The sequence below is a fragment of the Theropithecus gelada genome, chromosome 1 (genome assembly GCF_003255815.1).
Source record: "Theropithecus gelada isolate Dixy chromosome 1, Tgel_1.0, whole genome shotgun sequence".
NCBI lineage: Eukaryota > Metazoa > Chordata > Mammalia > Primates > Cercopithecidae > Theropithecus > Theropithecus gelada.
Genome location: NC_037668.1, coordinates 5,963,166 through 5,991,160, shown reverse-complemented (window position 1 = coordinate 5,991,160; position 27,995 = coordinate 5,963,166). Strand labels below are relative to the sequence as shown.

The 27,995-nt window shown below is 38.2% G+C and overlaps 2 protein-coding genes across 10 annotated transcripts in view; both read left to right on the top strand.

Moving 5' to 3' along the window:
* Positions 1 to 6,006, top strand: part of RSBN1 (round spermatid basic protein 1) — a 51,678-nt gene extending 45,672 nt beyond the window's left edge. Inside the window, exons 6-7 of the mRNA XM_025364096.1 lie at positions 617 to 725; positions 1,372 to 6,006. Coding sequence (XP_025219881.1) covers positions 617 to 725; positions 1,372 to 1,845 — 583 coding nt within the window. The 3' untranslated portion in view covers positions 1,846 to 6,006. The remainder of the gene's footprint in view (positions 1 to 616; positions 726 to 1,371) is intronic.
* A 2,282-nt stretch (positions 6,007 to 8,288) lies between these two features.
* Positions 8,289 to 27,995, top strand: part of PHTF1 (putative homeodomain transcription factor 1) — a 75,635-nt gene continuing 55,928 nt past the window's right edge. For 3 of the 9 annotated variants that reach the window (XR_003116474.1, XM_025364210.1, XM_025364163.1), the window contains exons 1-3: positions 8,289 to 8,818; positions 9,104 to 9,178; positions 10,153 to 10,209. Coding sequence is in view for 3 of the 9 variants with exons in the window: in XM_025364163.1 (XP_025219948.1) it covers positions 9,134 to 9,178; positions 10,153 to 10,209 (102 nt within the window). In the remaining 6 variants the exon portion in view is untranslated. Of the gene's footprint in view, positions 9,179 to 10,152; positions 10,210 to 18,405; positions 18,490 to 27,995 lie in introns of all 9 variants that reach the window. The other 6 variants (XR_003116475.1, XM_025364170.1, XR_003116476.1 and 3 more) reach the window with 5 other exon arrangements.

The following is a 27,995-nucleotide window of genomic DNA, read 5'->3' as shown; positions in this document are numbered from 1 at the left end:
ACCACGTGTTGTTAATCAGTTTTTCCATCAGTGGGCGCTTGGGTTGCTTCCACCTTTTGGCTTTTGTGAATAATGCTGGTGTGAACATGGGTGTATACATATCTCTTCATGTCCGTGCATTCAGTTATTTTGGCTATACACCCAGGAGTGAAGTTGCTGGATTATATGGTAGTTCCATTTGTAATGTTTTGAGAAACTGCCAGACTGTTGTCCATAGTGGCTAAACCATTTTACATTCTGTTGGGGCCCATTTTTAACAAAGCTCAGGACATAGAAATACAAAGTGGTGAGAGGACCGCAAATGCAACTAGTTTAGAATACAACTATTCTTTTTAGCCATTTTTGTTTTAATTTTACAACAGCAAATCTGATTTTTATGGCTTTTTAAGTTTTAGGTTTTTCTCAAATTTTAAAAAAATTGTATACCTAGTCCTTAGAAACTATGCATCTATTTCTCTGCTAGTAGAAGCATTTCCAAGAACAAAAGAACTGAAATTTTTTCATTGTGAGATGTTTGGCTCTAAAACTTAATTTTGTTAGTTTGTCTCTAAAACTTAATTTAATCATTTTTCATTGTGAGATGTTTGTCTCTAAAACTTAATTTTGTTAATCTTAGGAGTGACCAACCTCGCATAACCAAAGATGTGATTTGTTTTCATGCTGAGGATTTTACTGATGTTGTACAGAGACTTCAGTTAGATCTTCATGAACCTCCAGTTTCCCAGGTAAAAAACTTATTTTTTATTACCATTTGAGATACTGGAAATAAATATCTATACCCATTTTATTTTGAATTTTATCTTGCAGTCTGATATGTGGGATAGTGAGTTTAATTTTATTACTATTAAAGACTGGGGTGGGGGTGGTGCTGAGAATCATTTAAACAGAGCTTCCCCAGCAGAATGCTTGAAATCACTTCCATCTTTGGGATACCAGGTGGGCCTGGGATGGTTAGAGGTCCCAGGTGACTCAGTTACGGCCATGACCTGTCTCACTTGTTAACCCCATTGCACTGTGTCCCCTCAACTGCAAAAGGCTGAAAGACACACTGAAAGAAAACATGTTGCCTTTATGTGTGGTGAAGAATATTGGTACTTAGCTGTACTTTGAAATACTTAAGTGATTCTCTAGGCCATCCTGATTTTAACCTGTACTTTGTTACTAAAGAGGTAGTAAAATAGGAGGAAAAGAATTTCCCAAGCATTACAAAAATTTTTAGAAAGTTACCTATCATTCAGTGTTGCTTAATTTTAATTTGATTGTTGTTATAACACATTTTGTTTCTACTGTTTTCCTTTGCTAATTATAATATTTCATTTGACTAAATTATTACATGTTTTAAAGTCTCACATAACTTTTTTCTTTCTTCAGTGCGTACAATGGGTAGATGAAGCTAAACTAAACCAAATGAGGCGGGAAGGCATTCGTTACGCTAGAATTCAGCTTTGCGACAATGACATCTACTTCATCCCTAGAAATGTCATTCATCAGTTCAAAACAGTTTCGGCAGTGTGCAGCTTAGCCTGGCATATAAGGCTTAAACAGTACCATCCTGTTGTGGAAGCCACTCAAAACACAGAAAGCAATTCTAACATGGACTGTGGTTTAACTGGAAAGCGAGAATTAGAAGTTGACTCCCAATGTGTGAGGATAAAAACTGAATCTGAAGAAACATGCACAGAGATTCAGCTGTTGACAACTGCTTCATCATCCTTCCCACCTGCATCAGAACTTAATCTACAGCAAGATCAGAAGACTCAGCCTATTCCAGTTTTAAAAGTGGAAAGTAGACTGGACTCTGACCAGCAACACAATCTGCAAGAACATTCAACCACTTCTGTGTGATATGTACATATTCAAACACATTTTTTAACTTTTTTAAATTTTGATGTGAAGTTATAGTTTTATAACTGGCTTAAGTTAAGTTTTATTGGAGAAATCTTGCCTATAATTCTATAAAGAGAAATGACATTCCACAAATGTCAAGCATATCTTTTTTACACAGATTATGCAAAGTTAAGAGTTGTATCTTATCCCGTTAGTACAGTATGTAATAGTGGGTCTGCTGCTACTTTCTGTTTTAAGGTGTGAGGTAACAATTCAATCTCTTCTTCAAATCAAAATGAGAATTCTCTGGAATAACAGATTCTTATTTGGTAAATTATTCACTTCCCTTAATTTTATCTTGCCTTGTCTCTTGCCATATTTGCTGTTTTTATGGATAAATCAGATTTATGGTTTAGTATTTGTGTCTTTATGGCACAGGTTCAATTTCTACAGTAAAAATGGCATTAGGTTGCAGGAAAGAATTCCTGCATCTGGTACATGGGCAAGTAAGTTATTTAGTTCTAACCACAAATAACAAGTAGTTTCTAAGGAAATTTCAGTGGCTCTCTGGTTTCTTAACAAAAGAGAAAGCACAGCACTTTCTGATCCAAACTGTCTTTTTTTTTGTATCTGTTATTTAAAGCCCAGTGGATATTTCAATTAAAAAAAAAATCTAAAGATGAATAGTCCTTGGTCATTCATTATCCATGGCTCATTAATCTCTTCTAGAATATATGCTAACTATGGAAGATATTTTGGGTAAAAGAGATAATGTTGACATGATACTCTATTGTTCTGCTTCCTGGCATCCTCACATTTTGTGGGGATAATTTTGCTTCCTAAGCTGATCACAACTATTAAACTTAGAGAATAATAATAGTCTTGCTGATGAGGCTGCCATATTTTGAGCATCAATCTTATGATAAACTATTCTTGTCACTTGGCATCAACCTCTTCATGATAAATATCTACTACTGAGACACTTCACAGTTTTAACTCGTGAATACCTGGGTTTATTTACTATTACTCCGTGTTGCTATTTTCTAAGAAAGAATACAGCACTAGACTTCATCCTAGAGTTTCAGGCTAATGCTTAGTGCCTGAGTATTTAAATTTTCTTTTCAAACAGGCACAGTTCACGTTGCTAGTATGGTCCTAACTTTCTGTTATTTTAGAATGTTAACATGATTCACATTATACTTTATCTTAGTTAATAATACAATAGGCCTTTTGTTTATTAAAGGAAGAGTTCTCCCCACACCTAAGACCAGATTCTTGTATCTCCCTGGTTACAGTGCAATTTGGAGATTTTTTTTTTTTTCCTGGATGGTAAGATTTGAAATATTTACATTAAAATAGGCAAAAAAAAAAAAAAAAAAAAAAAAAACAAAAAAAAAAAGCCAAGATGCTGCTTTATTATGTCTGTCACCATGAAAACTTAGCTGCATCTTTTGAAATATCAAATATGAATTTTCTCTAAAATATTCTGAAATAGGTTAAATCTTATATAAATATTACTTTGTGCAATATTGTTGTGTAGTTAAATGCATATTAGCAAAGTATAGAGGTCACTGTGTAAACAGATAGAAAAGTAACCATCAGCAAATACTGCAGTGATTAGTTAGAATCTGTATTATTCCTTATATATATGTATATGTATGTATTCTCTGTTAAAAAGGATGAAGACAAATAGGGATACATTTCAATGTAAACCATTTATGAATTGGAAGTGATGTTGGCTTTAGTTATCTTTGTAAATAAGGTAATTAGAATGGTATGAAAGGTAATGTGATTATTGCAGGGGTGTTTTTAAATCTTGGGTATAAATTCTAGGGTAAATTCCAGTTTATCAATACTAGTTTTTAACAGGACCTGCCTTTGAGGGTGTTTTTTTGTCGTTTTGTTGGGGAGGGGTTTAATCACAAAGTGTGTGGGTTTGGGTTACTTCTTGTTTTTATTTTTCTGTCCAGAAGAGCTTTACCAGGCTGTGCAAAGTAAAATTCTTCTCAGGCAACATTTGCTTTTTAAAATAATCATGAAGAGAAGGCTGTTAAAGCAAAAAAAAAATTTTTTTTTAATTTTTTCTTGTCTTCCAAGATCCGATTTCCCCATCTCCCACTTGCCATCCAGCAGATGCCATCTGTCATCCAAGCTGGTCATTGCTAATAAACAAGGAGACTGTCTCCTGACAGCCAGCACTGTGTATTATCACTCAGGAACCAGCGGATCTGCAAAGACCTACAATCAAAAGCAAATCCCCATTTTCCTTTTATAAAACATTCTACCCTCACCTCCAATATAAACACATTAAGAGTACAATAAAAATGTTTAAAATCATGTACTAATAAATTCATTGTATGTTAGAATTGCAATAGAATGGAGAGAAACATTTAGCTAGTAATGTATCTGAAAACTGAATGTCCTATGTGAGTATTAGATTTTAATAGCATGCTTTAAAGACTGATGAATATAAAAGCAGAAGTTTTGCGTTTTTTACTGCTTTCAAAGCTGTATCCTAGTTTAGTGATACAAATGATTGCAATTTTTCTAAATCATTAAATTATTTGGTTTGGTGGAGTGAGGCATGGAGCAATCTGGCGTCTTCTGATTTGTTAAAGTAGTGATGGGAGTGAAGTTGTAACTGAAATTTAAGCTGATCTTCCTTTTTGATATATTATCCGTTGTGCCAGCTCTTGAGATTACTTGCACAATGTGGCTATAAGTTTTAATATTTTGTGGAGCAGAGGGATGGTTTTTAAATGTGCTTATGGAAAGGACTCAATAAATGAATATTCCTAACTTAGTAAAGTAGAATAATTTCATGGTACCCATTAAAAAGGATAAAAGTCTTCCTCTTGCCCCAGAAGTAATTCTTGATACCAAGATATGCTAGGAGTAGGATGATTCAAAGCGGTAACCCAAATTCATAAAGCAATAATAATGAAAACCTACATAGTATGTTCCCTCCTCCAAAGTTTTAACTCTAAAAATTGATTCCTAGGTTTAATTGTACTTTTAATTTGCTTATTCAGTACTTAGAATTTGTTTAACTGGTACTTTTGTTATTTTTTAGTGAAAGACTTTTGAAAAGTGCCCTTTCCCCTTAAGAGACAGTTGGAATACCAGTTGACTGATATTATAAGCTCTTATAGGGGGGAAAAAGGAGCTTATTAAAGTTCTTTACTAAACTTTGGGACAAGATGTTTTGCATCAGTCTTACTAGGCATAAAAGTCACACTTAATGACTGGAAAAAACTTGCTTATTGCCTTTCCTTATATAAATATTGTCTAGAATGAAAGCTAATATAGGAACAAGACTCCCAAATCCATGAAAACCCTTAGTGAATATATTCTTAATCATTAATATTAGCCCATTATATTTTCATCTGTATTTGCCATAAAAAATTTATTTGCATTTATGCCTTTAGGATAATTTTGTATCTTTCTAATCTTTTATCATTGCTACACGTTTTTAAAAAAGAACCTTTCACTAGCACATGCCAGAGGTTCACATCTGTGCTGTTTTGTTTTTCAAACAGGTTGTAGCTGTATTTATTGGCCATGCAAGTAGAGGAAATGCACAGTACCAATGTTTTTCTTTAGCACGTAAGGGACCTATCCTTGTCTTGAAAGTTTGTTACTTTAAAAGCAAGTATCTCTCCATAAATATTATGGCCTTCCATTTTCTTCATACATTTTTTAGGATCCACTTGTGCATGTAGTTGAGACCACTGTCTCTTAAAATATAGCACTTTTCAATTCTCTCTGAAGAAATACTTATGTACTACTATCACATGTTGTAAATTTTCATGTAATAGTGTTTTCTGTGACTAAACTCCATTTTGATTGGCAGCTAAGACTTTTTTTCCTGTGGCTTTTATTTATCTAAGAGGTCTTTGCATATAGATGAAATGTATATTTGCCTGGCGGACTATTTGCGTTGTGTGGCCTTAGTTTGTTTATTGACATTAACAAGTGTTTTAAAAAGGTTTTTAATGAATAGTCTTAAATCTAAATTTGTGTGAATAATCCTTTTAACACAGTGCTTTTTTGTAGCTGTCTAAGTGTGTTAAATTGTTAAGCTATTTCTTTGTAAAATAGGACAATGGAATGCATAGTTTTTTTTTTTTTTTTCCTGTAAAGTATTTTTTTAATAAACAAAGTCTGATTTGTCCTTTACTGGTGTTTCATCACAAAATGCATAGCATATGCGAGTTCTAAATACCTGGAACCTATTTTTAGAGGACGAATCCTTCACCTACTTTATCCCCTACTACTACAAAAAAATTTTTTAGAAAATCTTACGACTTTTCTTTCTAAAGATGTCTGGGGAAAATTCCATCCATATTGAGATGCAATTAGTTTAGGGGAAGAAGAAAAAATCACTTGGCATTTGTTGTAGTTAATGCCTCTTAATTGCTTAAATTAGTGTGTATCTACTTAAAAGGACAGTCTTAAATTTGTATTCTGGTGATGTGGATTTTCTTGAAGTTCATTGAGTATTAATGAAGATGGCGTATAGACTTTTATGTCATTGATGTATTAATGCAACACCACAAAATGGATTTCTTTCCTCATCAGTTTTTGTGTGAACTTACCTTTAATTGAGGTACCTTTCCTAAGCACTGATAGCCTTTGATTCTGATTAGGAAAGGAAAAGAAAGGGACTTCACAGTTTTTGAGTAACTGCCATGGGCCAGGAAGTTTGTATGAGGGTATCTCATTTAATCCTCACATCCTTAAGAAGGCAACTATCTCCATAGTACAGGTGAGAAAACAGGCTTGTTAGTTGAATAAATTGCCTAAGATCACAGATTATTGGTTGGGAGCAAGGATTCATACCTTGTTCTCTGGTAGCCTTAGGAAGCACTGAATAGTTTCCAACAGGGCACCTGAAAAATGGTTTGCTACTTAACCACTATCCTCTAATACTACTTACCTGATTTAGTTCCTCCACACACTGCCCGGAAAATCTTTTGTGTGCCAAACAATGAAGTAAAGTACTTTTGCTATTAATGTAATTGAGGTTAAATATTTACGTGTGCAAAATTCGACGTTTTTCACTTGTCATTTATCTTTCTTTTTTTTCAAGTTGGTCATTTGTCTTGAAGCCCAACAGAATTGTAATGTTTAGCACTAAGGAAAGGAAAAGCTGTCAAGGATTAAAAGGAAACCACTGCCAATGTGTGCAATGTAAAAAGGATAAAATAATTTTTACTTTATTTGAGACAGGGTCTCTTGCCTAGGCTGAAGTGCAGTGGCGCAATCATAGCTCACTACAGCCTCGAACTCTTGTGCTCAGACTAATCCTCCCGCCTCAGTCTTCGAAGCAGGTGGGACTACAGGTGCGTGCCACCATCTCCGGCTAATTTTTTTTTTTTTTTTTTAAGAGATGGGGTCTGGCCATGTTGCTAAGGCTGGTCTCAAATTCCTGAGCTCAAGCGACATTTCCGCCTTGGCCTCTCAAAGCGCCCGGATTGCAGGCGTGAGCCACTGCGCCCAGTCTGGGGGAAATAATTTGTAAAACTTTGTCCTGTGGGAGTTATTTTAGCTTAGTCGATTTTCCTCATCCGTGAAATGGGATAACTTCCACCTGGTACCCACTCAATAGATGATAAGAAATAATGTCTGTAAAACCGCGCCTTTTAGGCTTTCTTAAGTGGAAGCTATCATCTGTCATTAGCTTTCTCTGACCCAGATGCTACACGCTGTGGGCCAGCAAGAACACAGCTTCAAATAAGGTGGGGAGAATGACTAAGGGGACAGTGTTCCATTAATGGCCAAAAAAAAAAAAGGAAAGCAGCTTAAAAATCCTTTTAATGTATCCTTAAATACTCACTTTAGGGCTCAACTTCTCTCTCCTTTCTCCTGACCTCTATCGGCCCTAATTAACGTGTTCCCGCCGTCACCTAACTTTACCCTATTTTGGAAAAAGCTGTGACTGCTCAATACTTGTCCCTCTTTTTCCCCTACCTTTGAGCCCCAGAAAGCTCCAGACCCAGAGCTGCTGAGGGGCGGGAGAGGAAGGGAGTCACTAAGCCGCAGCCAGGCCCTTCCTCCCAGGGCAGCGTAAATTCACATAAACATTCATTAATTCACTCAACAAACACTGGGAACCTAAGTTTCATGTTCGTGCCAGGCCCTAGTCTCTGACCTCATGGAGCCCACAGCCCACTGGGGAACAGAGATTAAGCCATGAAACACGAAGATGAGTGCCACAAAGACATGAGCCGGGAGCTACTAGAGTATCAGGACCGACCTCCTTTAGACCGCTGGATGGGAGAGTCGTTTGTGAGGAAGTGACTTTTAAGCGGAGGGCTGAAGGGTGATCTGAGGGAGCTGCTCTTGGCCACCGATCTCCGCGCGGCTCCCCAGGCCCTTGGACCCGGAGCCTGGACCTAGGCGGGGCGGGAAGGCCCGGGCCAGGGGCGGAGCCACCTCGGCGGCGAAAGCCGGAAAGCGGAAGCCGAAGGCTGCTACCCGGTGGTCGGCTAAGCGGCTCTAGCCCAGCTCTCAGACGGCTGAGTCACTGCCGCCCGGCCCGGCCCGGAAAAGACGAGCGCCGCCGCCGCGGCCGCCTCTCGGGCTCCCGGGCTCTCGGGGTCCCGGGCCTTTGCACCTGTCTTTTCCAGCTGGGCACAAAGCCTTTTGCTGTCGCCGTGGCGACTGGCGGCCTAGCGAAGATCTCCTTTACTTTTAATCCCCCTCATTTTCCAGTCCATTCTCTGCTTATTTTCTGGTCAGTCCGTGACCCTCTAGGCGGGCTCGGACCCGCGATCGATTTGCCGCCCTCAGGGCGCTGGGCAGCCCGGCTGCCTCCGAGGCTGGGGCAGCCTCCGCGGTCTCCATGGTAACGGCCTCGCCGGCGTTTCCGCCTAGGTGGGAAGATGCGGCCTGCCCTGCCCGCCGCCTCGCCCCCGGCCTTACGGTGGGACCCCGGGCACTGAGGACGAAGGTCCCGGGCGCCGGCCCGCGGGGCAACGGGCACTAGGTGAGAGCCGGACGCCAGAGAGCGAAGGAGGCGGGTGCCGGGCGACTCCAGCGGCCGCCCCTGCCCCTGCCCCGCACCCAGGAACACGCTCGCCCGAAATATTGCAGAGGCTTCTCCGGTCGCCGCTGCGCCAGTTTTTGTTTGTTTGTTGTGTTTTCCCTGGCAAACAGCTGGAGAAAGAGCAGCTCATGGAGAGGCTGAGAGAAGCGGTTTTTGAGTCCTACCCAAATTGGGAGAGTAACCTTCAGCAGCTGGACTCACCGACTGGTTTTCCTTCATTTTCAGTGAAATCCCATTCTCTGGCTGGAGACACAGATGGCCTCAAATGAGAGAGATGCTATATCGTGGTACCAAAAGAAGGTAATACCAATATATATATTTTTTATTTGTAACGCATTCTTCCTGCAAAAAGCTCTCACAAATAGTATGTTACTTTCCCCTGAGTTTGGTAGTGCCAGGTGTTCATGTATACTTCAACATAAATGGAAAAAAAAAAAAAAGATGTACAAGGTCATTATGTTTTTTAAACCCGGTTCCAGGTCCTGGAATAAGGTTTACAGGCCACCTCCCTTCTCCAGGCTGCGTACACAATGCCACTGCAATGCTTTGAAAGTTTGCTTCTGATCAAACTGCTTAAAAACAAAAAAGACATGAAACCTTAATCTGCACAGCTCAGATTGATACTATTAACAGTCTTATTGAGCTGTTCCTTATCTTTTATTCCTCTCTAGTTTTTCTATTGCTGTTTTCCTTAATAAGTGGATTTGATTTTTTTTTTTTTTTTTTTTTTTTTGAGACAGAGTTTCGCTCTCGTTGCCCAGGCTGGAGGGCAATGGCGCGATCTCGGCTCACTGCAACATCCGCCTCCCGGGCGCAAGCTGTTCTCCTGCCTCAGCCTCCGGAGTAGCTGGGATCACAGGCGCCCACCACCACGCCTGGCTAATTTTTTGTATTTTTAGTAGAGACGGGGTTTCACCATGTTGTTCAGGCTGGTCTCGAACTGCTGACCTCAGGTGATCCACCCACCTCCACCTCCCAAAGTGCTAGAATTACAGGTGTTAACCACCATGCCCGCCCAAGAAGTGGAAATATCTTTTAAGGTAATATTTAATTTGAAATGTTTTGGGCATTGCTTTTGAATATACTTTTAGGTCCAGCTATTTTAGATATTTGAAAGAAACAGTCCTTGGAAGTATTAATTTATTCTAACTCCTGAGTAGCACAAACATTTTCCACATAGCATATTGATACTTAATAGGCTCATGACTTTTGTGAGGCTTGATTTAGGTAAGGATTTCCTTTGCATCGTTTAAATACACTACTCCCTCTTTCAGATTGGAGCCTACGATCAGCAGATATGGGAAAAGTCAATCGAACAGACTCAGATTAAGGTAAATTGGTTTCTTTGATTCTGCCTATGTTTCACTGCATTAATATGAAAAGTGGAATTGTACTTACCTGGTAAACTCTCACTTAACTACCAGTATGGCATTCTTTAATCTTTGAAGGTTATAAGAAAAACAGTGCAAGCATAATGAGAAGTGACACTTGATTTTTGGCCTCACTATCAGGAAAACAGAAAGGGGTGAGTTGGTCTGTGATGAATTAGAGAGCAAATGTCCCATGTAAATAGGGCTGGGTTACTTAGCTCTGGCCAGTTTTTACTACATGGCAGTGCAGGTCCAAATATTGCCAGAGTTTCAGATTTTTCAAGAGAAGCTGGAAATACACATTTTTATATGAAATATATTGTGCATTTTATGTCAGATTTTTAAGAGACTCTTTCTTTTCTTCCTCCTCCTCTGCAAGCCAAATAAAATCCATTTGTGGCCCAAATCCAGCATATGGTCCCCCATTTTATTCAATCACTAGCTTAGAGTATGGGTTTTTGTTTGTTTGTTTTGTTATGTTTTTGAGACGGAATCTCACTCTGTCGCCCAGGCTGGAGTGCAGTGGCATGATCTTGGCTCACTGCAAGCTCCGCCTCCCGGGTTCATGCCATTCTCCTGCCTCAACCTCCCGAGTCGCTGGGACTACAGGCGCCCACCACCACGCCTGGCTAATTTTTTTTTTTTTGTATTTTTAGTAGAGATGGGGTTTCACCGTGTTAGCCAAGATGGTCTCGATCTCCTGACCTTGTGATCTGCCCGCCTCCGCTTCGCAAAATGCTGGGATTACAGGCATGAGCCACCGCACCTGGCCTAGACTATGGTTTTAAGTTTTTCAGATTCTTAAACTTTTTTCTACACAGCTCTTAGAACTGAGAGGATTCTTATTTTATACTAACCAAGTGACCAAAAACTGATATATAATTCAGAATGCCAGTTTATTAACTTATAATAGGGGAGGAGAGGGTTAAATCATCTTCTAATATTCCAAGGTCAGAGTTGTGGGGTTAAGCCATTTGGGGATGCTGGTACAAATTCGTCATGGAATGGTTGCTTGGTAACCAAATGTAATTGGATAGTCTTGAGATGTGGAAAAGCCTAAAGAACTATCCTTGGTCCTCAAAAGAATGTAACTGTCTGCAACTTTAATACTTAAATCTTACGGATTCAGGGCCTCACTTCCTTGGAAAGTACTGATAAATGCCAGCTGATTCTTGTTTTTGGATTATCTTTTAGAAAGTTTTGCTGCAGACCCTTCATTAATAATTAAAAAAACCTGGGTGAATACAACTTAATATTATCTGTTGTGTTAAATAGACCAATCAAGTAGAAAGCTATTTGAACGACAAGTAGCCGACTAACTTTTCACAATTTGGTATAGTCCTTGATTATTTATATTAATGGGAGATGGGGTTAGGATGAATAAGTCTCGGGATTTTATTTTGTAATTCTCTAAATCCTGTCCCGTTATTTTTTTGTGAGCTGCTAAACATCATTGATAGTAAGTATGTTATAATGGAAACAGCATAGAAGTGGAGTCTGATCTTGTTTTGTGATCTCTAGCCTTGTGATCTAACCTTCTTCTAGCCAATTTAAAGATTTCCTTCACTCTTTTTTTTTTTTTCTTTTTCTTTTTTGCGACAGTCTCGCTCTGTCACCCTGGCTAGAGTGCAGTGGCGTGATCTCGGCTCACTGCCAGCTCCACCTCCCCAGTTCACGCCATACTCCTGTCTTAGCCTCCTGAGTAGCTGGGACTACAGGCACCCGCCACCATGCCCGGCTAATTTTTTGTATTTTTTTTTAGTAGAGATGGGGTTTCACTGTGTAGGCCAGGATAGTCTCCATCTCCTGACCTCGTGATCCACCTGCCTTGGCCTCCCAAAGTGCTGGGATTACAGGCGTGAGCCACTGCGCCCGGCCTGATTCCCTTCACTCTTATTTCCATGCTATTTAAAACATACCTTCCTTTTAGTGCACCATATGAAAGTTATTTGTTAACCTGTGTGTGTTCATAGGCCTTAAGGGTAGGAAGTGTGTTTGTTTCCTACTCTGAGAACATCTTGATTCATACTGAGAACTCTGTTGCTATAGTTAATTGAACCCTATCCATCATGCATGTTTTTACTCATTGTTCTCTCATAGGGTAAACTGCCTAATCATGCCTTAATGTATGCTTCTGAATTTAGCAGCAGTGGAAAGAATGAAATGTAAAATAACTATAAACATTTACTGAGCTTTCAGTGTGATAGTAGAAAGCTGGAAAAAAAATTACTCAACTAATGTGCCACACTTATACTAGGTGCTGAGAATACAGTGAAAAAGATAAATGTGATGCCTTCGTGGGTTTCACCGTCTAACAGTGATGGGAGAAAAGCCAAGATATCTTTTTAATATGCTTAAGTCTTAAAAAATGACCAAAGTATAGCATACAAAAAAATTAATGCTAAATTTAAAAATACATTAACACAAATACAATTTTTTGAAAACAAAAAAAGAACAAATAAGCAAAAAAAATTAAAATAAAAATATTAACATCATATCACAGTACTGTTATATAATTAAAAATTATATATGTAAAAGTATAATTCAGAATTATAAAAGACATAAATTTTAAAAATCTTAACTTGGATCATGAAAAATGGTACGAACTTTTCCATAAGTGTTTATTGAACTACAATGTTTAAGGCATTTTGTTGGGTGCTGAGCACAAGAGGAAAAGTACTAACAAACAGAAGTATAAGACTTGTTTAAAGTAAGAGCAAGTAAGTAGCCCAATGTGATTGGAGAATAAGGTACACAGATGGAGTGATAGGCCATAAATCTATTTGGAGATTACTTGACTGCTTTACTAAGAACTTTAGATACTATTCTGTAGAAAATTGAAAGGTTTTAATGGTTTTTGAGTAGAGGAGTCACATCATATCTGTGTTTTTGAAAGACAGAAATAAAAATATAGACATTATAATAAAATTATGAAATTATGGAATATTTCCAGAGTCGTACTTATTATTCTTAATGTCTATATTAACAAAAAATGTCTAGTTTGACTAGGAAGGAAGATTTATAATGAATAATATTAATATCGAATAATCTAGAGAAAGAAAATAGTAATCAACCAAAGTAAAACAGGAAAAGAAATACCAAAAATAAAACGAAAGCATCCATTACATATTTATTTAACAAATATTTGTTGACTGCTTACCTACCATGTGTCAGACACTAGCTATGCCTACATAATGGTGAGTAAAAACATTCAATCTTTTTTTTTTTTTTTTTCTGAGACAGGGTCTGGCCCTGTTGCCCAGGTTGGAGTGCAGTGGCATGAACACAGCTCCACTGCAGCCTCAACCTCCTGGGCTCAAGTGATTCTCCCACCTTAGCCTCCTGAGTAACTGGGACCACAGGCATGCACCAACAGGCTTGGATAATTTTTAAATTTTTTGTAGAGACAAGGTCTTGCCATGCTGTCCAGGCTGGTCTCGAATTCCTGAGCTCAAGCAACGCTTCCACCTTGGCCTCCCAAAGTGCTGGGATTATAGGTGTGAGACACTCTGCCCAACCATTTTTATTTTCATGGAATTTATGACAAAGTGGGTGAGAATAATAAAAAGAATCCTTCTAATAAGTGCAAATTACTTTGAGGCAAATACTGAGAAGAGGGCTATTTATAAGCTACTACACTTATAATAAGGGAAATAAATGAGCCTAGTTGCTGGGCATGGTGGCTTATACCTATAATCCTAGCACTTTGGGAGGCCAAAGTAGGAGGATCGTTTGAGGCCAGGAGTTTGACACTAGCCTGGGCAACACAGGGAGACTCTCTCTCTACAGAAAATAAAAATTAACTGGCCATGATGGCATCTGCTTGTGGTCCCAGCTACTCAGGAGGCTGAGGTGAGAGGATTGCTTAAGCCTGGAGGTCAAGATGACAGAGACCCTGCCTCTAAAAAAAAAAAAAAAGGCTGGGCATGGTGGCTCATGCCTGTAATCCTAGCAGGGAGGCCGAGGCAGGCAGATTGCATGAGCTCAGGAGTTCAAGACTAGCCTGAGCAACATGGTGAAACCCCTTATCTGCTAAAAATACAAAAATTAGCTGGGCGTGGTGGCATGCGCCTGTAGTCCCACCTACTCAGGCGGCTGAGGCAGGAGAGTTGCTTGAGCATGGGAGGCAGAGGTTGCAGTGAGCTGAGATCATGCATTGCACTCCAGCCTGGGCAATAAGAGTGAGACTCCATCTCAGAAAAAAAAAAAAAAAAAAAAAAAAAAAAAAAAAAAAAAAAAAAAAAANAACCCCCACAAAAAAAAAAAAAAAAAAAAAAAAAAAAAAAAAAAAAAAAAAAAAAAAGAACCTATTTAAGAAGGTCTCAGATAAGCTTTTGCTAAGGAATTGATTCTTAAAATGAGATCTGAAGCATGAGTAGCAGTTAATTATGTCAAGAACAAATATACTAATTCTACACAAACTTTTTCAGAAAATAGAGAAGGAAATATACTTCTCAGCTTATTCTATGAGACTAGTATTACCCTGAAACCTAAGCCAGACAAAGGCATCATAAGAACATTCATTATGAATGTATGTGTGAAAATCTTTAATAAGATATTAACAAAACCAACAACACATAAAATGGCTTATCTACTGTGACCACGTGGGAGTTATCCCAGGAATGCATTAATTTGAAAACAAAGTAATGTAATATACCATATTAATAGGATAAAGGACAATCACATATGATCTTCTCAGTAAATACAGAAAGAGCATTTAACAAAATTCAGTGCCGGCCAGGTGCGATGGCTCACGCCTATAATCCCAACACTTTGGGAGGCCGAGGTGGGTGGATCACGAGGTCAGGAGATCGAGACCATCCTGGCTAACATGGTGAAACCCTGTCTCTACTAAAAATACAAAAAATTAGCCGGGTCTGGTGGCGGGTGCCTTTAGTCCCAGCTACTCGGGAGGATGAGGCAAGAGAATGGCATGAACCCGGGAGGCGGAGCTTGCAGTGAGCCGAGATGGTGCCACTGCACTCCAGCCTGGGTGACAGAGTGAGACTCCATCTCAAAAAAAAAAAAAAAAAAAAATTCAATGCCCATTAACGATAAACTAGGAATAGAAGGGAACTTCTTCAGCTTATTAAAGATTGTCTAGGAAAAGCTTGCTACAAACTTCACACTTAATGGTTAAAGACTGAATGTTTTCCCCTAAAATCAGGAAAAAAGCAAGGATATCTGCTCTTACCATTTTTATTTAACATTGTCCTGGGAGTCCTAACCAATGTAATAAACAAAGGAAAAGAGATGAAAGGCATTGAGATGAAAAGGAATATGAAAACTGCCTTTACTCATGACAACATAATCCCATGTTTAGAAAATCCTAATAATTCATATAAAAAACTACAGTAACGAATGTGGCAAGGTCTTCAAATACAAGATCAATATACAAAAATCAGTTGTATTTCTATATACCAACAATAGGTAATTCAAAAATAAAATTAAGAAAACAATTTTATTCATAATAGGAACAAATAATACAATTCTTAGGAATGTTTGACATAGAAAGTGTAAGACCCATACATGGAAAACTATAAAACATTGCTAAGAGAAATTAAAGAAGGCCTAAATAAATGGAATAACTTTTCATTTTCATGATCTGGAAGATTCAATATTGTTAAAATGTTAGTTTTCTCCAAATGTATCTATATATTCAATGTAATCCACTCAAAATTCCAGCAGACTTTTGTTTTTGGTAGAGATTGATGAGCTAATTCTCAAATATATGTATGTAATACGAAGGATGTAGAATATTAAAAACAAATTTAAAAAGAATAGTGTTGGAAGATTTACATTACTACATTTCTAATACATCTGTTAGAACAAAACTAAAAAGACTAACGATACCAAGTGTTGGCAAGGTGATGGAGGAACTACAACTCTTCTACACTACTGGTGGGCATGGAAAATGGAAAACAGTTTGGTGGTTTCTTAAAATGTTAAGTATATACTTCTCACATGACCCAGCATTTCCACTTCTAGGGTATCTACCTATATTTAGGGTATCTACTATATCTAATATTTTCTATCCAAGAGAAGTGAAATCATAAATACATGCAAATATTCATAGCAGCAGTAGCAGCAGTGTTCTTAATAGCCAGAAGTAGGAAAAATCCACGTGTCCATCAACTGGTGAATCAACTGGTATAAGCAAATGTGTTATAGTCATACAATGAAATACAATTCAGCAATAAAAACTGTTAATACATACTGCATCATGGATGAATATAAGAAATGTTATGCTAAGCACAACATATTGTGTGATTGTTTATATGAAATTTCTAGGAATCTATAGAAATAGAAAACAGATCAAAGATTGCCTATAGATTGAGGGGAACAGGGCTTTCCTGCAAACCGGCAGAAAGGAACTTTTTAGGGTAATGGAAATGTTCTAAAACTTGAGTGTGATAATGATTGAACAACTCTACAAATGTACTAAAAATCTAAATTTACTAAATCTGTAAAAGTGAGTTAGTTTAATAGTATGTAAATTATACCTCAATAAAGCTACTTTAAAAATTATACCAATAGAAAAAAGTAGGAAAAATAATAATGTAGTATACCAAAAATGTAAATGTATACATATTCACAATTAAAATTGTTTTCTAAATTTAAAACAAAATTTATATTTTGTAGAGACAGGGTCTCACCACGTTGCCTAGGCTGGTCTTCAACTCCTGGGCTTAAGCAGTTCTGCCTCCCTGGCCTCCCAAAGTGCTGGGATTACAGATGTAAGCCATCACACCCAGCCCTAAATTTTTTTAATGAGATCGTATATTAAATCTAATGTCTAACATTTTCAGTGATGGAGTGTAACTTAGTCCTCCAAGTTCTTATTTTAAGACTAAAATAAGAATCTCCCCTTTTACTACTCTTTTTTTTTTTTTTTGAGACAGAGTCTTGCTCTGTCACCAAGGCTGGAGCGCAGTGGCGCAATCTCGGCTCATAGCAACCTCCGCCTCCTGGGTTCAAGCAGTTCTCCTGCCTCAGGCTCCCGAGTGGCTGGGATTACAGGCACGCACCACCACGCCCAGTTAATTTTTGTATTTTTGGTAGAGGTGGGGTTTCACCATGTTGGCCAGGATGGCTCGATCTCTTGACTTTGTGATCTGCCCACCTTGGCCTCCCAAAGTGTTGGGATTACAGGCATAAGCCACCACGCCTGGTCCCTTTTACTACTCTTTAGCATGCTGTTTGAGATACATGTGCTGAGATGAGCAAAACATTCTAATTAACATTATTATTATCTTTTTTGTATGTTTTCTTTTTAAAAATTAATATTAGAGTGAACAAAAATCACTGTTTGAAGATAGCATGGTTTTGTATTTAGAGAATAAAAAAGGCTAATCAGAAACACAGAGACTACTTCAGCTGTATTTGTAATGTTTTACTTAAGCACAATGGTGGCCCATATGATAGATGACACTGACACTCCTTATTAAAGATGACAGTTTGAGGCCAGGCGTGGTGGCTCAGGCCTATAATCCCAGCACTCTGGGAAGCTGAGGTTTTTGCTTGAGGCCAGGAGTTTGGGACCAGCCTGGGCAACATAGCTCTACAAAAAGATAAAAAAAAATTAGCTGGGTGTGATGACATGCGCCTGTAGTCCCAGATACTGGGGAAGCTGGGTGGCGGGGAACGCCTGAGCCTAGGAGTTTGAGGCTGTGGTATGCTGTGATTGTGCCACTGCACTCTAGACTGGGTGACAGAGCAAGACCCTGTCCTGAAAAAAAAAACAAAAAACAAAAAAAAAACACCCAAAAAACGATAGTTCAAATACATGCTCTAATCTCTCCTGAAACCTCTTTAAAAGTACAATAAATAACAAAAAAACATGGCAGCCTGCAAGGACTAAAAGAATGGAAGAAGAGACTACAGTAAACGAGAGCTATCAATGCAATTTTGAAGGCTGGAAAATGAAGGAAGTAAAAATCTAAGTCTCTGCAATAGGGAAAGCCAATAGGAAACAAGTAAAACCCATGTGATTAACTTCTGCAAGACTCAGGAATTAGATGTATCAGGTATATCTGTAGGAGTGAGGAAGAACTAAAGACAGGATTATTTGAGCATGTGTATAAGGGATAATAGACCTAGCCCCAGATCTTCCTTGTTCCATGTAGCCACATAGTTACCCTTATCTTCCTCTGACAGAAGACTGGATTGAAGCTTGCTCTCTGGAGAGGCTGAGCCAGAGAAGTTCTGGATTCTGGAAGACCAAAAACAAATCAGAGTCTGGTGAGATGCTGCACTAACAATGGGGATTAAGTGAAAGTCTGGTGGTCAGATTTATAATCTGCAAACAGAAGACTGGAATTTCTTTTTGTCAAAACTGAGTAACCAAAGAGAACCTAAGGATACTGAAAAGTGAATGACTGGCCACGCCTCTGTAGTGAGGCCCACTATTCAAAATGCTTCACCCATTGCACAGTGAGCTTGCATTCAGTGTGTTAGTGCCTCTTAACTATAAATGGATAATTAAAGATCATCAAATATTTGAGACCTAAAGAAAAAGAAGAAAAAAGAAAAGAAGCAATGCAGGAATCATAAGAACAGTGTTTTTAAAGATACAGTTACTACCTTTAAAAAACTGGATACTATAAAAAGACTGAGATATCTTCAGCAGATCTATTGTATAACATTGGTGACTATAGTTAGTAACAGTATATTGTATTCTTGAAAAATGCTAAGAAAGTGGATATTAAATGTTCTTACCACACAAATAATAACCATGTGAGGTAATGCATATATTAATTTGCTGGATTTAGTCATTCTACAGTGTATATCTACTTCAGAATATGTTGTACACACTGAATACATAGAATATTATCTGTCAATTTAAAAATTAAAAAAGAATGCTTAAAAGATAGACTATAGATGAGAAAGTAAGAAGACTTGAAAATAAAATAATCAGAATAAATTCAGTGGTGTCTGGGTACAGTGGCTCACGCCTGTAATCCCAGCACTTTGGGAGGCCGAAGTGGATCACTTGAGCCCAGGAGTTCAAGGTTAGTCTGGGCAACATGGTGAAACCCTGTCTCTACAAAAAATACAAAACAATTAGCTGGACTTCGTGTTGTGCGCCTGTAGTCCCAGCTACTTAGGAGGTCAAGGTGGGAGATCATCTGAGCCTGGGAAGTCAAAGCTGCAGTGAGCCGTGATTGCACCACTGCACTCCAGCCTGGGCGACATAGTGGGACCCTGTCTCAAAAATAAACACATAAATAAATAGAAATTAAAATAAATTCAGGGGAAAGGTTAGAAGATAAATTTGAGACCATTTTCCAGAAAAATAGTATAAAAAAGAATGACAAAAAAGAAAATAACAAAGTGAGTGCAGTTCGTACAGGAAATGTAATATCCAACTAATAGATGTTCCAGAAAAAGGAAATACATGGAGAGGAAGAATAAATAATTCAAAAAAAATTGTCCCAGAAATTCAGTACTGTATATGTATTTCCAGATTAAAAGGATCTTTTGGTTGGGCATGGTGGCTCACGCCTGTAATCCTAGCACTTTGGGAGGCTAAGCCAAGAGGATCCCTTGAACCCGGGAGTTTGAGACCAGCCTGGGCAACAAGGTGAGATCCCATCTCTACAATAAAATTTAAAAATCATCTGGGTGTAGTGGTGTGTGCCTGTAGTCGCAGCTACTCAGAAGGCTGAGGTGAAAGGATCCTTTAAGCCTGGGAGTTTAAAGGTGCAGAGAGCCGTGAATGCAACACTGCACTTTGATCTGGGCGACAAGTGAGACTCTGTCTCAAAAGGAAAAAGAAAATAAAACGATCTTTTGAGTCATCAGCATTGTTTGGTGATGTAATGATCATTAATAGCGTGGAGTATGTGTCTTGCATTATTTTAAGCAACACACACAATTGATCCTCATGATAATCTTATGAGGTATGTGCTATTATCTTTCCCTTTTTATAGGTGAAGGAATTGAGGCATAGAAAGGCTAAATGGAAAGTTATTTCCTCATCTTCAACAGTGAGAAATGAATGGATGACATCTGAAATTGATTAAAGCACTGTAAACTTTTTCTTTTTTTTTTTTTTACAAATAAAAAAGAAATAGCTAGGATATATGAATCAAGGGTAAGGAAGGGTGAGACTGGAATGTTATTTTTCATTAGCCTTGTAATATGAGAATTATTTTAGTACAAATAAAGATTTAATTTTAAAACATTTTTCCTCCAAAACCAAATAATATATTAAATGATGTTACCTGAGTAATAGGCTATACATATATTTCCATATGAGATAGGTATATTTAGAGGTATATGAGTATTTAGGTATATTGGCTATACCAATATGCTTTATTTATACCAGTGCCAAAACGAACAAATCTCATCAGCATTTAGGCAAGAGCTTTAGAGTCAGATGGACTTAACTGTATATTATAGTAATTTTCCTAATTATTCACTACCTGTAATTATTCTTTCCTGTAAGAAGATTATATGGCTGCACTTACTGTCATGTGACTTGCAGTGCCTTCCTATAAGAGGAGAATTCTTCCAGGCCCCACAGACTTCCACCTTAGTCATGGAATTTGCTTGGCCAGTGGAGTGTGAGCTGAATGTGGCCTTCCTCCCATGACTCAATACTTTTTTTTGTTTTCTTACCTTTCCTATTCAGTGACTTGCTAAAATACTAAAGTCAGGGTTTAGAGTTCTTCACCTTGACACTAATCTCACATTTTCAGTTACCAATACTTCTGGATTATACCTGCTAAATATCTTTTGAATATGAGTACTGTTCCTAGTTCACACTTCTAATTACTGGTCTGACCTATTGTCTACTCATCTGGTTGGCAAACTATTGCTTATGTGCAAATCTAGCTGGAACCCAGCCAGGTTTAGTGCTTTACATATTTATATTCAATGTCTGTGTCTGCTGTAGGGCTACAGTGGCTAAGTTGAGTGGTTGTGACAGAGATGGTATAGTCCAGCAGTCCCCAATCTTTTTGGCACCAGAGACCAGTTTCATGGAAGATAGTTTTTCTGTGGACTGGGGGGATGGTTTTGCAATGATTTAAGCACATTACATTTATTGTGCACTTTATTTCTATTATTACCTTGTAATATATAATGAAATAATTACACAGCTCACTATAATGTAGAATCAGTGGTAGCCCTGAGCTTGTTTTTCTGCAACTAGACAGTCCCATCTGAGGATGATGGGAGACAGTGACAGATCATCAGGCATTAGATTATCATAAGGAGCACGCAACCTAGATCCCTTGAATGTGCAGTTCACAATGGGGTTTGCACTCCTGTGAGAATCTAATGCCACCTCTGATCTGACAGGAGGTAGGGCTCAGGTGGTAATTCGAGCAGTAGGGAGCGGCTATAAATACAGATGAAGCTTCCCTTGTTCTCTCACCTGCCACTCACCTCCTGCTGTGCAACCCGGTTCCTAACAGGCCACCGACCACTATTCCATGCCCTGGGTATTGGGGACCCCTGGTATGGTCCATAAAGCCTGAAATGCCATCTGGCCCTTTATAGAAAAATTTTATCCACTCCTGATTAGATTACTGGAGTAGGTTTTTTAACTTTCTAACTGCTTTCTTTTGCTTCCTATCTCTCCTTACTCTCCATCTGTTCTTTATAACGAAGCCAGGTTGTTATTTTTTGGTTTCTGTTTTAATACAAATTTGATTATTTTTCTCATATTTAAAACTGTTTCCTGACTTCCTAGTACCCTTACAATAAAATCATACTCCTAGCATGATTATAGTTTTCACATTATGACTTCTCATCTCACAAGTTTACCTCTTACCCATGTCTTGACCTCTTCACTTCCACTGTGTGCTTTAGGCCTTCTCAAACTTACTTTAGTTTTTACCATGCTATCTCTTATTCCTGGGTCCTCTCATATGCTTTTCTTTCTTTCTTGCCCTCCCCTCCCTTCCCCTCCCCTTCCCTCCTCTCCCCTCCTATCCCCTTCCCTTCCCTTCCTTTCCCTTCTTTGGAGACAGAGTCTTGCTCTGTCACGCAGGCTGGAGTGCAGTGACACGATCTCGTCTCACCGCAGCCTCTGCCTCCCTGGTTCAAGGAATTCTCTTACCTCAGCCTCCCGAGTGACTGTGACTACAGGCTCATGCCACCACTCCCAGCTCATTTTTGGCATTTTAGTAGACACGGGTTTCACCATGTTGCCCAGGTTGGTCTCCCTGAGCTCAGGGAATCTGCCTGCCTCAGCCTCCCAAAGTGCTGGTATTACAGGCGTGTTTCTTGATTCCTCATTTTGCTATATCCCATGCGCAACTTTACAAGTTCTTATACATCCTTCAGGTATCAGGTTAGATACTATTTTTCTTTGTGGAAATCTTTCTTGGACTTCTTAAATGTGAATAAGGTGTCCTTTATGGATGTTCCTGTAGTGCTACACTTGCTTGTAATTGTTGTTTTGTTGTTTATCATATGCCCCAAATCAGGGGTAACTTCCCTCTCTGCACCAGACTGTATAAATAGTTCAATTCTTTTGATGGTAATAAAATAGAAAATTTCAGCACACTAGGAAATAGAGATTTGTCACAGGGTTTCACTTGTTTTTTATTCCTTGTTTAATACAAAGTCCAATTATATTGCATCAATACCTCTAGTGTTTTTGTTCCTCTTCCAAAAAGTGGGAACTTCATTTGTCAAGTGGTTTTGAGCTTGTGATGATGTTGCACAGTTATGTTGGGGGCAAACAATAGAGAGGGCTGCGTACAGCCTACAGCTGGGGATGTGCAGAGAATTCCCCTACCACTACTCTGGCAACTAGTGATTATCCTGATTCTCTCCTACAACCTTTTCCTGGACTGCTGAGGTAGAGGTTGTGGCCAATAGGAAAATCCACTCCTAATGCCCATTGAACCTCTCAAAGTTAAGCAGTCTTGTTTGATTTAACAAAACCTCTCTCTACATTGATTAGGGATGCGTTTTGTGTCATATAGCAAAAGGCAGGATAGTGTAGTGGTTAGAGCACAGACTTTGGAATGAGAATGACAGGATTGGAATCTCTGCCTTGGTTGCCTCATCTGTAAAGTGAGGATAATAAAGGTACCAATATCATAGGACATTTGTGAGGACTAAATGAGTCAAGTTAAGTACAGTCATGTGCCACATAATGATGTTTCAGTCATCGATGCTCCTCATATGGTCCCATAAGGTTATAATGGAGCTGAAAAATTCCTATTGCCTAGTGATTTTGTAGCCATCCTAAAGTCATAGCATGACACATTACTCATGTGTTTAGAGTGATGCTGGAGTAAACAAACCAAATGCACTGTCAGTCATAAAAAGTATAGCATACAGTTACGTACAGTACCTAACACTTGATAATGATAATAAATGACTATATTACTGGTTTATATATTTACTGTACTATGCTTTTCATTGTTATTTTAGAGTGGACTCCTTCTATTTATTTAAAAAAATCAGTTAACTGTAAAACAGTCTCAGGCAGGTCCTTCAGGAGGTATTCCAGAAGAAGGCATTGTGATCATAGGAGATGACAGCTCCCTGTGTGTTATTGCCCCTGAAGACCTTACAGTAGGACAAGATGTGGAGGTGGGAGACAGTGATATTGATGATCCTGACCCTATGTAGGCCTTGGCTGTGTTTTTAATTAAAAAGTAAAAAAAAGAAGAAAGAAAAAAGCTTATAAAGATAAAAAGAAAATGTGTGTTTTTAAACTGTTATTACAAAAGAGTCAAAAAGTTTAAAAAACCTATAAAGCTTATAAAGTAAAAGCATTACAGTAAGCTAAGGTTAAGTTATTATAGAACAGACTGGTTGAGGTGGCTCATGCCTATAATTCTAGCACTTTGGGAGGCCATGGCAGGAGGATCACTTGAGACCAGGAGTTTGAGACCAGCGTGGGTGACAAAGCAAGACCTCTTCTCTACAAAAAAAAAAAAAAAAAAAAAAACTTGGAAGGCTGAGGTGGGAGGATTGCTTGAGCCCAGGAGAATGAGATTGTAGTGAGCTGTGATCGTGCCATTGCACTATATCGTGGGCAACAGAGCAAGACTCTGTCTCAGAGAAAAAAAAAAAAAGTTATTATTGTAGAAAGGAAGATTTAAAAAAATGTGATGTGTATCTTATGTTTACGGTGTTTATGAAGTCTACAATAGTGTACTAGAGCGGTGTCCTAAGCTTTTACTTTCATTGACCACTCACTCACTGACTTACTCAGAGCAACTCCCAGTCCTGAGAGCACTATTCATAAGTGCCCTATACAGGTGTACCATTTTTTATTTTTTATTTTTCTTTTTTGAGACAGAGTTTCACTCTTGTCGCCCAGGCTAAAGTGCAATGGTGCGATCTTGGCTCACTGCAACCTCAGCCTCCCGGGTTCAAGCGATCCTGCCTCAGCCTTCTGAGTGGCTGGGATTACAGGTGCCCACCACCACACCCGGCTAATTTTGTGTTTTTAGTAGAGATGGGGTTTCACCATGTTGGCCAGGGTGGTCTTGAACTCCTGACCTCAGGTGATCCTCCTGCCTTGGCCTCCCAAAGTGCTGGAATTACAGGGGTGAGCCACCACGCCCAGCCCCATTTTTTATCTTTTATACCATATTTTTACTATACCTTTTCTAGGTTTAGACACAAATACCACTGTGTTTAAAATTGCCTAAATATTCTGTATAGTAATATGCTGGACAGATTTGTAGCCTTGGAGCAATAGGCTGCCATATAGCCTAGGTGTGTAGTAAGCTATGTTCAGGCAACAGTGAAATCACTTAAAGATGAATTTCTTAGAATGTATCCCTGACATTAAGTGATGCATGACTATATGTGAAAGTGCTTAGGATAGTGCCTGGCATGTACTTCCTCTTATACATACCTGCACGGTGGAAGATAAAGCAGAAGAATTCTAAAACAAAAGTATGGAATGTGGTTTTTACTCTCCTTCAGTACAAAATATACAGCAGTATATGGTGACTTTTCTAATCTTCCTTGAGATCAGTGGTCATAAATTTATTAATGATTTCTGTCTCTTTAGGAATTAAAAAAATGGAGAGATTCAGAGGGCATCTTCCTGAGAAACCCTTGTACATTTGGCCTTATCGTTTGTCTTCCCTTCTATACTGTACATTCGTTGAAGATAGAGCCATGTTTTGACTTATTGTTTTATACCTAGCTCAAGCAGAGTATCTGACATATAGAAGATACTTGTGGAATATTTTTTGACTGAATGAATGAATAAATGTGTTTCTATTGCTAAGGGAGATTTGGATAATTGTACCTCTAGTTAATGCTAATTCTAATGCTGTAACATTATTGGAGAAAAGTCTAGAAAGCAAAGAAAGTAGAAAGATTATTTTGACTCTAAAGTGATAGGGAATACCACTGGTACAAATGTCCGGAAAGCTTAGCACTGGGACAAATGTCCAAAAAGGTATAAAGTAATATTTTTACCTTTAAATTTTTAATTTCTGATTTTGAATATAGCATACAAGATAATTGTTATTCTCGTGAAAATTATGCATATTTCAAAAATTAGTGTACATGTTTCTTCAAAGGGTTTTTTCCTTGAGTTGCCTCATTTTCAAATTTTGATTCCTTCTTTAATTTTATTACACTTGAGGTTTTAGAATATTTTTCTGTAAAATCTACAGCTTATGGTGAGTTGAATAGAAATATATAGGATTCACAAGAGAAATTGACTGCATCTGTTTAAGCAAAGCTGAAGATCAATACTGGTTCAATGACCATGATAGGTAAATAGCAAATTATTGTAAACTTTAATTTTGGCATTAATTTTAATGATTGAATATCTAATTTTTAAGATGTAATTAAGAATTAGCATGTACAAATTATTTTATTATTATTTTCTAAATTAAGGGACAGGGTCTTGCTCTGTCGCCCAGGTTAGAGTGCAGTGGTGTGATCTCAGCTCACTGCAACCTCCACGTTCCCAGTTCAAGTGATTCTCCTGCCTCAGCCTCCTGACTAGCTGGGATTTCAGGCACCCACCACCATGCCCAGCCACTTTTTGTATTTTTAGTAGAGACAGAGTTTCACCATGTTGGCCAGGCTGGTCTTAAACTCTTGACCTCAGGTATCCTCCCGCCTTGGCCCCTCCCAAAGTGTTGGGATTACAGGGGTGAGCCACCGTGCCTGGCCACTATTTCTCACCATATACAAAAACCAAGCCAAAATAGATTAATGATTTAAATGTAAGACCTGAAACTGCTAGAAGAAAACATAGGGGAAATGCTTCAGAACATTGGTCTGGGTAAAGATTTTATAGAGAAGACCTCAGAAGCACAGGTAACAAGCAAAAATAGACAAATAGGATTGTATCAAACTAGAAAGCTTCCGCACAGCAAAGGAAACAATCAAGATTGAAGAGACAACCTACAGAATGAGAGAAAACATTTGCAAACTTTTCATCTGAAAAAGGATTAATATATATAAGGAACTCAAATAACTCAATAGCAAAAATCCAAATACTTCAATTTTAAAATGGACGATTGAGCTGAATAGACATTTCTCAAAAGAAGACAATACAGACCGCCAACAGGTATATGAAAAAATGCTCGATATCACCAGTCATTAGGGAAATGCAAATCAAACCACAATGAGATACCACGTCAACCTAGTTTAGAATGGCTGTTATCAAAAAGACCAAAAAAAAAATGCTGGCAAGGATGCAGAGAAAGGGGAATTCTTATACACCGGTGGTGTGAATGTAAATTAGTACAGCCACTATGAAAAACAGTATTGCGGTTCCTCAAAAAACTAGAAATAGAACTACCATGTGATCCAGCAGTCTCAGTATATGTCCAAAGGAAAGATAATCTATATGTCGAAGGAATATCTGTATTCCTATGTTTATTGCAGCATTATTCACAATAGTCATGACATGGAATTCATATGTGTCCATCAACAGATGAATGGATAAAGAAAATACGGTATATATACACAATGGAATATTATTTAGCTGTAAGAAAGAATGAAGTTGTGTCATTCACGGCAACATGAATGGAAATGGAGAACATTATGCAGAGTGAAATAAGCCAGGCACAGAACGATAAATACTTCGTGTTCTCACACATACATGGAAGCTAAAAAGTTGATCTCATAGAAGTAGAGAGTAGAATAGTAGTTACTAGAGGTGTGGAAGTGTAAGAGGGAGGGAACGACAGATAGCCAATGCTTGGTTAACAAATACAAAAGTACAGCTAGATAGGAATAAGGTTTAGTGTTCTATAGCACTGTGAGGTGGCTATAATTAACCACAATTTATTACATGTTTTCAGATACCTAGCAGGGTGGATTTTGAATGAACCCAACACAAATAAATGATAAATGTTCAAAGTGATATAGTTTTATCATTATACATTGTATACATGTATTGAAATATCACATTCTACCCCATAAATGTGCACAATTATAACGTGTCAATTAAAAATAGTAGAGCAAAAAAAAAAGATGAAAGTTATTTGTTTTTGAGGAGTGAAATTCAGAGGAGAGGAGAGATGGCTCAGGGGGCTATTATTTTTCATGTATTGATCTGTTGGCACTGTTCGAATATTTTAAAAAGTGATAAAGTATATGGATGCATTAGTGGAGAGGATTAAAAACTAAAACAAAATGTGTATTAATGGCAAGTTCCTTTAAGGAGCTTTAGGATTGAAGTGTCCTTAGTAAAAGGGAATCAGATATACAGAAAAAAAAATTTAAGTTTATTTTCTGTATTTAAAAGGGCTTTTCTGACTGGGCACAGAGGCTCACACCTATAATCC